The sequence below is a fragment of the Scomber scombrus genome, chromosome 6 (genome assembly GCF_963691925.1).
Source record: "Scomber scombrus chromosome 6, fScoSco1.1, whole genome shotgun sequence".
Classification (NCBI taxonomy): domain Eukaryota; kingdom Metazoa; phylum Chordata; class Actinopteri; order Scombriformes; family Scombridae; genus Scomber; species Scomber scombrus.
Window position 1 is genome coordinate 19,811,633 of NC_084975.1, and position 14,938 is coordinate 19,826,570.

General features: G+C 39.1%; 2 protein-coding genes across 2 annotated transcripts in view; both read left to right on the plus strand.

The window, feature by feature from the left end:
* Positions 1–14,938, plus strand: part of ptdss2 (phosphatidylserine synthase 2) — a 261,708-nt gene that overhangs the window by 180,729 nt on the left and 66,041 nt on the right. The gene's annotated exons all lie outside the window — the stretch shown is intronic.
* avpr1aa (arginine vasopressin receptor 1Aa) lies at positions 11,339–13,419 on the plus strand. The gene is made up of 2 exons (XM_062420398.1): positions 11,339–12,287; positions 13,130–13,419. The coding sequence occupies exons 1-2, from the start codon at positions 11,339–11,341 to the stop codon at positions 13,411–13,413; spliced, it is 1,233 nt and encodes a 410-aa protein (XP_062276382.1). The 3' UTR covers positions 13,414–13,419.

Sequence of the window (14,938 nt, forward strand, 5' to 3'; positions counted from 1 at the left end):
CATAGGATTGAGCCAGGTATTCTCCATCAGGTCAATGAGAGACTTGACATCTTCTTCATCTCTTTTGATCCTTGGACCTTGTAGATCCGGATGGGACAGCTGGGAACTGCCTTGACCTATCAGTTCTCTCAGCTGTCTGAGGTACATGCTTCTGTACTCGGCTGTTAGGTAATATTTGGTCACAGCTCCTGGCTTCAAGCTGAATCCCTTTGTCCCTCCAGCTGTCTGGGTGTCTTTGTTCACAGTTTCTTCAATAGCTTGATCAACAGGGATACAGCCAAAGGGATTGGTGGAGCCCAGTTGCACTGAGAAACCTCCTTCCATGAATTCTCTGTACACATCTGGGTGTGTGATGGGCAGCTGAGACATCTGAGCATAGTAGTAGGGAAGGTAGCGTGCATAATTCATTCTGTCGTAAGCAAAGCACCAAGGGATCATTGCTCGAATACTTGCCAGGTGCAGCATCCAGTCTCCCTCTCTGGATGCTCGAATGAGCCCCAACAAAATTTCCACCATGTCCAAATAGGACATCCAGAACGCTGAGAGACTGCCATTTCCATCCCTAAGAAACTCCCTGTAGACTTCAAAAAGCTCCATGATGCGTGTACAAGAGCTGTTCTCAAGGACCTCCTTTAAAGCGGCTTGTGAGACCTCTTTCCCAAGGCTGTCAATTGCCCTCAATGTGTCCTCCAGGTGAACCATGTCATTCAGGTGAGTTGCTTCCAACCAGGACAGGAAACCATTCCATGTCAGCCGCATGAGAGCTTCATACAGAAGCTTGTGTAATCGCACTGCCCTGTTGTACTTGCGGCCATCCATAACACCAGCAACAGAACCTTCTGCAATAACACCAGATTCAATGCAGAGATCTCGGAGTCCAGCATCTTGAAAACGCTTTCCTATTATTCCAAGCAACGTGCAGATGGTGTGGAATACCCCAAGCCTGACAATTATATGTTGGAACTTGTCACTGTGTTTCCATGTAATCTCAACGGCCTTCGCATAAAGGGCTTGGTCAAAGACACAGACAACCTTGTTCAGGCTTAATTGTTGCATGATTCTCAGTGACTGATTGAGCACCTCGTTGACAGTAGACATTTGTGTTGCTGGAGCATTGATGGTAGGTAGATAGCCTACATTGTTGGGGATAACGACCATCTCATCTCGAGTCAGGACATTGAAGCCTGTCCAGCTGCTGACTGACTGTCTTTCCTGTTGTGACATGCGTGCAAGGAACCAAACAACGTTCTTCTTTCTGGCAAGCTGAGTATTAGCCGAGGTACTGTTATCTGCACTTTTGCTTTGTGGTGGCCCCACCCGTTGTCCAGCGTTGTAGGTAGGCAACGTTAGTGCAGGTGCCCTGATGCTTCTCTGCTTTGTTTTGGCAACAGTGGGCTTGGCTTGGACAGGAACTTGGTCGACTTTCTTTGCTTGAACAGCGATTCCATTAACTCTGTGAGATGTTCCCTCACCACTTACAGTTTCTTCAAGGCGATCAATATTGTCCCAAGCTAAAGTTGTGAATATACCAGGGTGGATGTTAGCAGGCAAGGCTATGTCACTCCCTAATGATGAGAGTTTCTGAAGGCAAAGGGCAGTATTGATCTCCTCCATCTGTGAATAAGACACACAGTGACCAAGTCGATTTAGGATGTTTATCAGCTCTACATTCCCTGTCAATGACTTGATACTAAATGGAAGAATGACATGCTTGGAAGGCTTGATCGTTCCACATGTCACTGCATATACTATGTCTTGTCCAAATGATTGCAGAAGCCGCTGAACTCTCTGGGTTGCATGATCAAGATCATTAGAGCCTGTGAGTAGATAGCAAAGTAAGACACTGAGCGACTCTGGAATGGTAGGACATTCTACTTCTGGTTTGACTTCAGGTGGCCAGGACTGAGGAACATCTTGACTCTTGATGTCTGCTCTCAATGTAATGGCTGCTCTGGCTATAGCATCTTGAGCACCAATACTTTTAAGGATGTGTAGCTCTTGAATAAGAGACTGGTTTTGTTTTATAAGTTCCCTAATTGACAGGTTATCTGGATAGAGGAGGAGTTTTCCTTTGGCATCAGGAAAGATGTGCAGGAATCCATCAAATTCACCCTCAAGTTTTCTTCTTAAATGTTTAATGGTTGATTCCTTGACTTGGATAATTCCTTTTGAGTTAATTGAAGCAACCAGTCTGGAAGTTAGATCGGCCATTGTCATTACTTGAGGTTTGGCAAAAAGCTCCATCCTGATGAATTGGAACAGCTATAACTGGAAAACATTAGATTTGAAACTGTAAAAAGAAAAAGATTTGCATGAAAACAAATAATTTAATCAAAATAAAACAATTACTTTTGTTTTTTAAATACAGATTTTTATTTTTCAAATTTCAATATCAAAATTTGGAATTTCAGTTTCGAATCTCTTTTCGAATGAATAAAACATACAACCTCGTTATAGCTCCATAAGATCACATATAAGAAAACTATAAACCTCTTCTTTAAAAAAAATAAATCCTAATGTCCATGTTGTCTGTGGTAGCAAACATATCAAACCAAGAGACTGTCAGCCAACCTAATGTAGCATTAGCACTTCTTAATGGTTATCTAACTGAACAGTCTGTGTAGAAACTTTGTCACAGAAACATAAAGGCGACAAAATACTAATATTTAGTAAAATACTAGCATTTAGTTAAATACCAACATTTAAATGGTCATTTTGATTTTCAGTAACTTAACAATGTCCAGAACATTTAGTTGTGATAGTGTTTGACCCACCTTAAGCTTCCCGGTGTCCGTGCATCAATGGAGCGACAGCATCACCTTGCGCGTGTGTCTGTGAGCGCAAGTGTGCGAGCGTGTGCAAGATGCTGCCAGTAGCAGTGAAAACGTGGACTGGAGTTTCATTGATTTGGGTTTTCTCTCAATAAACATTTTGAATGGATTTGACAATGAAACACTTACACAGCGCTCTGAAAACAGCGCTGAGTGGATAGACTGATATACTGATTTTTTGACATGGTAAAGGTGGAGGGTTCCAAACTAACAATTTTAGATTATCCTGTATATGCCTGCATTCATGTCTCAAAATAAAATAATATAGGTATGTTATACATTTCCTGAATCCTTGGAGTCCTGTGAGTATTCTTATATTAACGTTTTGTGTCCCTGATGTTCCTTTATGTCACAGGACTAAAAGAAAGTAAATGATTTAGGCGAAAATTGTGGAAAAACGTGTGTGACTAAAAGTCTGACGAGCTCCAGTGATCACTGTACTTGTCATAAAGATTTACAAAAGGGCTTAAATGAAAGCTTAGAGTGTCCCCTTTAAAATGACACTAAACAAAATATTTTTAAACATTGAAAAATATTCTGAACCTGAGCCTAAACCAAGATATGTACCAACGTCTAAAATGCATTTTTTCCAAGGGGGAAGTTAACTTCAACAGCTGATAACTGTAATATAGCTGTGAATCAGGAAGGGTTATCATGCCAAAATATTATCTACAGACATGGAGGTTTTCAAAAATTATAAGTAACCTTTGCCACCTTGAGTGGTACCAACAAGTGAAATTTTGGCCTCTGGCCCATGGACTAACTCTGATTGTACACACACATGGACACACGGGAACCCACACATATGCACACAGGAACCCACACTGCAAACGCACCCACACATACGCCTTTTGAATTCCCTTTCAGCTAATCTATCTTCTTATAAATAACTTTGCTTCATTCGGTTGTTTATGTTGGAAATAACTTTCTCATCAGTACGGCATTCATATCCCTATTAAATGTCTCCTATTGACTGCTTAATGCAGGATATTCTAACATGGATTATGACCATCAGAGCAAACTTATGAGATCAGGAATGGGATCAGGTGTTGCCTTTTTTTTCTTCTTCTTACATTTATCTTTAAAGATCAAGGCTCTGTTTCTCCCTCTTTGGATGATGCAACAGTCTCTTTGTTCAACGAAAACCTTTCACTTCATATATCCTTCAAACAGCATCAACTTTCTGACGGATACTGACCATCGTTCTAAGCCGGGAGCGGTTTCAAAGCATTTTGCAACAAAATATTATATAATATATATAAGTTTTAGTCACTCAACAAGAACAATGTGATCATACCTCAAAACAGATGTTCGCAAGGACAAAAGTGCAAATGGTTTAACTGCACTGCTACATAGTTGTGAAATGTACTTTCTTTTATTGTTTACTGTATCAGCTATGTGCGGGGGTCGAGTACAATATATCACACACTTAATCTGAAACACTTTGAAGTGCAGTCAACTTCAATTACATCTATCTTGAAACAGTAAATCAGATGAAGTACTTTAGTTGGTCGACTGGGTGATGCCCTTGCAAATAACATCTGACATAAGATAAACCTTTCAGGGAGATGGCTATATAATATACTCCATATCTGATATACAATGCAAGTATAGTGAGCACACACTGAAGTTTGTCTGTCTCTAAACTCTATGCCAATATTGTCCAAGTATTATTTCCAAGTGTTATTACGACATCAGGAAGAGAGATGGTACCCACATGACACTGGTTAACCATGTATTGCCCAGCAGGTCAGTTTCTATCTCAATTAATTTACCAAGTTCTGTCGTGCCAATGAGATAATTAATTGATTATTACAGCTGTTCTGATGACCATTGAACCTTTCTAGCCTTCTGTTTGTTTGTGTCACAGCATGAACGCCTGAGCTGTGTGTCCCTCTCTCTTATCTCCACTATTTTCTCCTCCTGTCCTCCCTTGTCTCTCAGGCATCTCTTGTTGGACCAGCACCCATCCTGGAACTGCTCTGCTTCCCTGGCTGTCAGTGCCATTTCCTGAGATTTTGGATCTGGTACCGCATCCTGCAAGAGTTCAGCTTCACCTCATGTCTCTCTCTCTCTCTCTCTGAATGATGTCTTTATATTTCTCCCATTCCTCTGTGAATAATGTCTTTTCTTGTCTCTTATCCCGTGTATATGAATGGTGTGCATATGTAGTCGGTGGTGTCCTGCCAAGTCTCCATGTTGCCTCAGGACCTTTTTTGTTCTGGTGATACCTGAAAGCTGCTTGGCATCCTCTTTGTCCCTTTCTCGCTATATATTATAAATGTTTTATAATTTTGTTATTCTGTTCATCACTTTATTTTGTAGTTTGTGTTTTATTCTGTACACACAACATATATTGTACATCTGCCTGTCCTGGCAGAGGGATCCCTCCTCTGTTGCTACCATTTTTTTCCCCCATTAAAGTTTTTTTTGTGAGTTTTTCCATATTCAAACTCAGGGTCTAAGGACAGAGGATGTTGTCTTGCTGTACAGACTGTAAATTCCTCTGAGGCAAATTTGCGGCTTGTGACATTGGGCAACACATAAAACTGACTTGACTTGACATACTACAGCACCACCCACATAATTTTCATACTCACTGGAAATATACTGTGATCCCCTGTGTTTTTGTTTGTTTGTTTATTTCTCCATTCATTCATTTGGTTTAGTTTAGTAACAAGAATTATTTTAATTGTAAAACTTAAAAACACACAATTTTTATGCCTGCAACCATAATTCACTCAAGCTGAAATCCCTGTTTTTGTCCCTGAGGGAGACACCAAATATATCAATTCCACCAATATCTGGTGAGCCATTTCACTCAAACCAGAATTATCAGCCTCATAGTGCTGGAGGTAAGGGAAATGTCAGAGGCTCACTAAAGTCATTGTCTTTGAACCAAGTAAAACATTTTGTGTCATTGCATGTAGTCGATGTTGAGATCATTTATTGGACAAGAGAAAGGTTTGATGGATTCATCCTCTGTGGGTTTTTTTTTTTTTTTTTTTTTTAATTCAGTCTAGACCAAAGCAATGAATCAACTGACTAAAACACTTACTGACTGACCTTGCCAGCTTTGCAGGGTACATAATATGCTTTTTGGGATTTTTTGTCATTGATACACTATTATAATATCAGATGTTTATGATACACATACAAATACACACACACAAAATTGTAAAACCTGAGGTGAACATTTGTAAAGGGGCTCCCTGACAGTCAAAAGCTCAGGGTTGTTCATATTGTCCACTTGCGTATTTGGGATTGGATTTTGGCTCAAACATACATGGATGTATTCCAGAAGTTAATATTTTGAGTAAAGACCAGGAAAAAGAAGTACAATTCTACTAGTATTGTTTGATATGTCCCCTTTAAAGAGCAACTACTCTAAATTCTGCTATCTCCCTCCCTCCCAGCATATTTTAAAAATTCAGCGGAGGCGTCAGGGGCAACAACTGTTGGAAGTGTGGCCTCATGGCTACGTAGTGTGAGTGAATTCAGCTGAACTGAATTTTCTAATCCCAACAGACAGAAATAAGCTAATTTCTGAATAGAAGCAGGACATTTCTCAGAAAAAGCAGCCTACCTGTGTACGTAAGTCTATATGATTGTGTGTACAAGGTAGAAAAATAAAGATTAAATTTAAGCTATAGTTACCCTTTAAGTATACCTTACATTGTATTATTTAAGACACTTGATGATATTGTAGCATTTGTTGTAATAATGAGTCCTGCTCCTTGCTGTCCATGTTACTGAGTCAACCAAAGATTATTTTTACTGTTAAAGCCTCACAGTGAAGATGTTTCTTTACACAGTTATTTTGGATAAATGGCGGATTAGTGTGCAAAAACTATAAAGTGCTGTAAAATTATACATGAAATTCTCCAATAAAGCAATGAGATGAACAAGAAACCAAAATTCAATGACATGCGAAGAGAAGTCTTTTAATGGGGTACTAATGGGTCAGTGATCTTGCAAAAGATAGGAGCATGTCCGTGAGAAGAATAGTCGGTCATTAAACTGGCCAAGTGGATCTGAAGCCTGCGCTCAGCTGTGGAAATGGGCTCAAACATCTCACTGACTCATTGAAGAAGAGATGTAGAAGCTATTAGATTCAGCTTGGCTGTTATTGGTTGAGCAGATTATACATGGCACTGTGAGATATTTTGAAAGCAAAAGAAACCAAAACAATGTTAAACATACACATACATACACATGTATACATTACACCCAAGCATTGTTATGTTAAACAGATGGGCACTCATGTTTGGTTTATAAGGCCTGGCAGTTAATCTACACCAAACTGGGATAAACATTTCTTTATGGTGATGGCATTTTGTAAGGTGGCATTGTCATGTTGAAACAGGAAAAGGCCTTCCCCAAACTGCTGCCACAAAGGTAGTTTTATTGTATTGTCAGGGAAGCCCCAAAATCTGTAGGGTTCATCCTCTAAAATATAATTGTATTCTGTTAAGTTTCCTCTTAACAACTGAGGGGCCTAACCACAAAAAACAGACACTCACCAACAGTATGTGCAAAGGGCAGCCTTTTTTCATATAGTTCCTTTTGGACATAGAGTTTCTTTCTGTTTAAAACTTTCTTTGACTCATGTTGCTTTGAAGTGTTATTATAATGCCTTTTATATAGAACTAATTTGTTTGTTTTCAGTGCCTCCTTTGTAGTGTTTCATTATTTTATTCAAAGGTTGTTGTAGGTCTACACATTTAGAGAAATGTGTAATGGCATACATTCATTTTTATGAAAAAAGAAAAAACGATGTTCCTATTTAACTGTTATAAATGTCACTACTAAAGTAAAATAAAAAGGTTGCATAAGTGCACTCCTCTTATAATTAATTGGGTAATAATGCGTGGGTAGTAAGTGTGTTTTTTGGCCTATTCAGCCTTTTACATTCACATCTAAGCAGCTGCTTTGAAGCTTTCATCATCGAGGTCCAGGTTGCATAACTAATGTGTGCTTGGTATGGATTTTCACGATTATAAACCTGAGCGACATGTTTACTGAAGCCATGATTTATAATCAGCCCTGAGGCCAAAGGGGAGAATGCAAACGTACATAAAAACTTACATAATGAATGTATTACAGGTAGACTCTGCAGAGGCCCTGTTTATTTTCATAACTTCATCCACAAAGTAAACAGATAATTCAATATTTCATTTGACGTGATCCGCAGTTGTCCAGGAGACAGAGTTTTGCTTTTATCAATATTATAAAGACAAACAAAGACAACTCTCTGGATCAGAAGTTTCATCTCTTTTATGAAGGCTTCTAGATATTAGGAGGGTCTTAGCCCTTTTTAAAAACACAGTATACTGTATGTCATATAGGTTGCATGATGAAATTAAGTGGTGGTATATTGCGTGAGGTGTTCAAGATATAAGCCAGATAGAACATAGAAAGCATGCATACTATGCAGTTTGCTAAGAGCAGACATTCACATGCAAGACATTATGTATGGTGGTGACCTACACAACATATGGAGTCCTTAGAAGTAATGTTAAGCTTTCAGAAACGTTTTGTTTCGTAATATTGGGATACACGATTCTTACTGACATATTCCATCAACTAGAAGATCAATAGATTTCAGCCGTTGTGCTTAAACACTAAATAAAAAAAGGAGAGAGATATGAGGAAGAGAAAATAAGGTAAAAAGAAAAAAAAGGGTGTAAATTCCATCCTGACATAACTAAAGCAACATACTGCATTTAAAAGGTGTAATGAAGGTGTAATGCTTTCTGATTTTAATTTAAAGTTGTGCAAAGATTATATTCTGTTATTTCACATAGAAAATCTTAATTCTTTATCCCCAAGGATAAAAAAGAACTCCCGGTGAGTCTGAGGAGCTCTTACAGAACCTTAAAACCGTGAGGAAAAGGGAAACATCACGGAAATGATTCAGACTGACTGCTCTGGCTACTGGAGACACAACATGCATTCTCATGATTCCCGGACTGAGACACACAGTCCGTAGATGAGGTAGCCGAACAGTCTTCATGTTTTGCAGCCAATGAGACAAACTGAGCCTGGAGCTGTAATAACAGCACAAAATATTCACAGTGAACGTTTTCAAAAACAGGAGATGAGGGTAAACATGGTTCAGTCCAGCGTGAAGAGAGACATCCGTTCTGCTGTCCTTGAACCCTCAGGAGAAGATGAGACTGAACCAGGGTAAACATTAATGGGGGGGGGGGGGGGGGAGTAGAAATCATGCTTGGGTCATGCAGACAAGGACACAAAGTCTTCCATGGGAGGCAACTGGTTAGGTGGTCATCAGAAGCCTGCGGCATTAGAAATTTCCCTCACTGTGGTTCTGATGGGAAGATAGCAGAGCCTGACACACAGGGATAATTGAGGAAACTTCATTATTCCACTAAGCCAGTTCAACTGGCCAGCAGGACATATTTAGAAAGAGGCTCCACTTTGCAAAACTCACAAGGGCCATCGGAAATGAAAGACAACAGACATGGATGGTGAATGCAATGTGAACGCAATAAAGATAACTTTCCTCACTATCAGCACATGGATCAGATGAGCTGAATTGCTGCCGGATACCCACAACCAGTCAGTAATCATGCGCTTTCGCAATGGAAAATGTAATAAGCAATTTACATTGTTATGGGTCACTAGGAAACTGAGGCAGTGGTGCTAAAAATCCTGAAACAATTAACTGCTAGAAAAGTACTGAAGGGATGCTTAAACAAGTGGAGATGTAAGAGACTCAGAAACAGAAAATACAGGATGAAAACAGTGCAAAATACTACTTCCTAAATGTTAAATGTTAAATGTTAAATGTTCATGAATTTGTCAGGATTTCAAATGGTCATGTGCATATAATTTCAAATGGTTTAAATTATATTAAAACATATTTCTCACCTACTTATAATAGTATCTAACCATTCTGATAGTTCTGGTTTTCAGCTATTTTCCTCTGATACATTTGTATTCATGCCACTACAGTAAGAGTGGATAAAATATTATTTATGGAGATCACAGCATTGAAAAAATGTAACAATTCTCAGAAACTTTTTTTCAGTTACTGTGGAAGAGTTTTATGTGTATACAGTAGTTCCAGTGAAATATGTTAGCAGTGAGATGACTGAGGCACTGATGTGTTGAATATTTTAAATGTAATATTTCAATGGTCTGAACACCACAAACAAAGTTCTGCTTACTTCCATTGTACTGAGCTTGGTAGAAAGCTTTAGAAAAACTGCACAGAAGTAAGTGAGATTTTGATGTTTGTGTGTTTTTTTAGAACTTGAATTTAATACATTATTAAGTCTTATAAGATGTTTTTAATGCTAAACGTGAACATGGTACCAGACACAATTAATGCAAGTGAAAGTCATCTAAAAACAACATGACTGCTGACTCTCCATATATCTAAATTGATATTTCACCTTAAATTAGAAACACTGGCCCAATAGAAATCAAGCCATATGCTTCTTTGAGAAAAACTTCAGATAAACAATTTTAAACAGTCCTTAGTTGCACTAGGCCTTGCTTTGCAGAAATGAAGGCAAACAACATTCCAGTCTGTTGGTCAATGCATTTCTTAGGCAGTAAATTATAATTAATGGGCCACTTCACAAAATGCAGTAAATATTTTCATTTGAAGTTAAACTGAACTTACAAAAAGATATGGATGCTTCAGTTAAAACTTAACTGCACTAAGAACTATGTCATTTATGAATAATTCATTCTGCACTTTGAAACAATCTCTTCATATAGCACTTCAAATATTTGTTAACTGCTTATTTTGATTTGGTGTCACTCAATTTCCTTACAATTACGTTTAATGTTATCTTTTTTAATGCAGACACAAGTGATTTCTAAACGTGTGTCATGTGGCTCACCCTAAGTAGGAAAAGATGTAGTGAGGTGGAGATTGTGTGCACCATGGGGGAGGGTTTGACTGCACACTGTAAAAAAAATACTTACATTTATTGTATAAGTCACTGCATGCCTGGCAAAGAGCGTAAAAGTCATATTAGGCTAAAGGCAAAAGAAGAAACATATAATGCTAATAAATGTTTTTGTTGTTTACTCATTTTATTAAATAAGGTAGCCTACTGATATGAGTATAATTTCAGGAAATGTTTTCTTATGTTCAAACACATTCATTTTCACTGGAAAACTGATATTAAACCAATTAAAAGGTTATATATAGGCTAATGCCCTACAGAGCGTACATATGTTGTTTTAGGAATAATGTGTCTTTTATAGAACGTGTCACCTCAACAAATAACTTTTTATGGTCTTTTGGTTTCTTAAAGTCTTTTAGTCTTGTTTTTTTGCAGTGTATCCACTTTACGCACAAGCGGCCTGAAATTTGATTCGAGTTTAAAAAGCCCCACCAGCAGCTGAGAGCCACAGAACAACGGGTTCCTCTCACTCAGCATCAGGTAGTTCCATATAGGGATCGGAGAAGCACTTCACAGCCCCTCTGGCACTGTATCTACTAGGGCGCACAGAGGGGCAGTGCCATGCACACTCCTGACTATGCGCTGCTCCTGAGCGGAGGCAACCAGTCTCTCGCTTTCAGTTCAACGTATGATCTAAAGATGGGGACGACGGGAAACAACACCGTCCACCCGAATGGGTCCGACCCGTTTGCCAGAAACGAGGATGTGGCGCAAATTGAGATAATGGTTCTGAGCATCACATTCGTGGTTGCTGTGATTGGGAATGTCAGCGTCCTGCTGGCCATGTACAACACTAAGAAGAAGATGTCGAGGATGCACCTTTTCATCAAACACCTCAGCCTGGCCGACCTGGTGGTCGCCTTCTTCCAGGTGCTGCCACAGCTCTGCTGGGAGGTTACCTTCCGCTTCTATGGTCCAGACTTCCTCTGCAGGATAGTCAAACACCTCCAGGTGATGGGGATGTTTGCGTCCACATACATGATGGTGATGATGACCCTGGACCGTTATATCGCCATATGCCACCCTCTGAAAACCCTCCAGCAGCCCACCCAGCGCTCCTACATCATGATCGTCTCCACGTGGATGTGCAGCCTGGTGCTCAGCACTCCGCAATACTTCATCTTCTCCCTGAGCGAGATCAAGAACGGCTCGGACGTCTACGACTGCTGGGCGAACTTTATCGAGCCGTGGGGTGCCAAGGCGTACATCACCTGGATAACCGTGGGCATCTTTCTAGTGCCAGTGGTCATACTCATGATGTGCTACGGGTTCATCTGCCACAGCATATGGAAAAATATCAAATATAAGAAGAGGAAAACGACAGCTGGTGCTGCGAGTAAGAACGGGATGATTGGAAAGAATTCAGTGAGCAGCGTCACAACTATATCAAGAGCCAAATTGAGGACTGTTAAAATGACTTTTGTGATAGTTTTAGCGTACATCATTTGCTGGGCACCGTTTTTCACAGTGCAGATGTGGTCTGTGTGGGATGAGAACTTCCAATGGGCAGGTGAGTGCTTAAGAAACTAAAAGAGATATTTATTAATCAATCAAAAACTTTTACAGCTTTAGGAATTATTTGATACATTAACAAAGAATAACAGCACAGAAAGCAGTTGGTCACTGGAAACAAAAACTTACCGTGCACAAACACAACTCCAAGTGCGCACAGACTTTACGCATGGATTTATTTGGTACACAAATAAAAACACAATATGCCTAAATAGAGTACAGATTGATACAAAAATACAAATATATAAATTGTTCAAGCGAATGTATTGTTTACAAGCCACCCTATATACATTAAATAACAGAATGCAGCATTGTGAGCCTTCAGAAATAACATTTCACTGTAGGAACGCTCTTGTTAAAAATTAATTTGGAGAAGTGTCCCCTGATATCATTACTTTAGTCTCAAAATTTTCTTTAATAAAAAAAAAAACAAGAGAAAGAATTTTCACCTCCTCAAACATGACTTTATAGAAATGTTAACACCTTTCATTCGTTAGCAAGATTCTCTATTCTGCAGAAAATATTTATCTTGAAACACTTCAGTTTCTTAAACTCTTTGAACATTTCTGGGACAGACTCAACATTCCCACCACTTGGACTCCTCAAGAAAATTAGACTTGATTCAATAAGGTCACAAAATAATTTTGATGTGCAACTGAAACAATACGTTTTGTAACTCAAACCTATTGAACTATTTGGCAGATTTTCTTTTACAGAAAAATTAGGTTTTACATTTCACCACCAGATGACCTGACTTAGGCATTTCTGCAGCTTAGCCTGAACCAGATGTCTTGTGGATTAATCATCCTTTTCTTCTCCTCTCCTTTCTCTGGTCTCTAGATTCTGAGAACACAGCAGTGACTCTGTCTGCACTCCTTGCCAGTCTCAACAGCTGCTGTAACCCATGGATATACATGATCTTCAGTGGTCACCTCCTCCAGGATTTTGTGCACTGCTTCTCCTGGTGTCACAAAATGAACACTAACTTCAAGAAAGAAGACTCAGACAGCAGTCTCCGCAGAACAACACTGCTGACTAAGATGACAAATCGGAGCCCAACTGGCAGTTCTAGCAACTGGAGAGAACTGGATAATTCTCCAAAGTCCTCCATTCAAGCAGAGTGAACATGTAACTAGGCAATGATGTTTACCGGGGTTGGGAATAGAAACATGCCCGGCAATGAAGGTACACATATAGTTTCAATTGATCTTAACTTTGGACATCTGACAATGACTGAATTGTCCCCCATACTCTAGAAATATAAAGCAGATCTTTTTTTTGTATGGGAAAAATGAAACAGAGAGTGAGGTATAGATTGGTAATGATTTGCAACAAGAACAGAAAATATGGACATGTTCCCTGTGTTTTCTTGCTGTACTCTGTGCACGAACATGTTCCTTTTCACATAACCTCAGCAAAAATGTTAGAAAAACATTTGGAAAGGAAGTGAACTTTCTAAAAGCCACATACAATCATAATATATCATGTGTTCATGTCTCCACAATTGTTTGTAAAAGCACTAGATGCTGACAGTTACCTTTTTAAAAAATGTTGTTGAATTCAGTTGTAATACTTGGAAACCCAAAGTTTTCTCTGAGTCCCAACATAATTTCTCTTAGAAAGCCCTTTTCCAGGAATAATGATGCTTTTACTGGTGGTTATGTTTCCCTGCAGTGCCGGCGAACACGGTTTTGTCTTGGACTGTTTACAAAGATAAACCTTACATGGCAGCCTGGTGGTGTGTGGTGAAAAAAAAACTCTTCCAAACCACACGTCTCTAAGTAACTGAGGCAGTCCCCTCATCCTTTGTGTTTAGCTTTCCACTCTATTGTTTTTCTCAGAATAAGATTTTAGTGGGTTTTGTAAAAAAGCTTCAAACCAACCTTTCATTTCACCTATAACAAAAAAGAGGAATCAAGGGTGTAAGTTGTGCCCTTGCGGGCATCCACATATTTTATAATTTGATGAAGGGTTTGTTTTATGTTGCAGCAGGCAGCCATTTGTGTGGATCCTGGTTTTCATTTCTGTTCAGCAGAGGCATACAGGATCCCCTTGAAAATAGCAGCACATTACCAACACACATGCACATATGGGTGTGTAGGGGCTGGCGGGGGTTTTGATGAAGTGAAATTGGCCACAGTTGGAGGAGTCCTACCTACCGACTCACAGACCTCTCCGATTGGCTTTCACAAAATGTTGGGGAAATGCTCATGCATTCCACACACACTACGTCAACACGCTTCCTGAATTTTTTTTCTTGCCTGACATCCTGCACCATGGGGGGGGGGGCACTCAAGACAAAAACAATTTCCTGCACATTACTGTGATTTGCAGCATCATAATGTTTCTCAGACAACCTGTACATAGTATTGAGATATTTCTATCTGAATGTATAGTATATTTGTATATAAATGGCACTTAAATATATCTGTAAATAGGAGCAATATTTGTAAATCTGGTCTCAACATGAATTATATATGTCTGTAATGTCTTGTGTACATTGAAATAATCTAAATATTCTATAAATATATGTTGAAATATACATATTGATGTACTTAATACTGGCTTTGCCTCCGGTTTTCACAACCATGACACGGATGATTTCCTTCATTATGCTTCATACAGTTGCAACACAACCATATATGATTG

What these genes read in the sequence shown, in the direction of transcription:
- avpr1aa (XM_062420398.1), top strand. Translation starts at nt 11,339, where the DNA reads ATGCACACTCCTGACTATGCGCTGCTCCTGAGCGGAGGCAACCAGTCT. An exon ending in TGAGAACTTCCAATGGGCAG is followed by an intron (nt 12,288 to 13,129) that starts GTGAGTGCTTAA and finishes TCTGGTCTCTAG; the next exon opens with ATTCTGAGAACACAGCAGTG.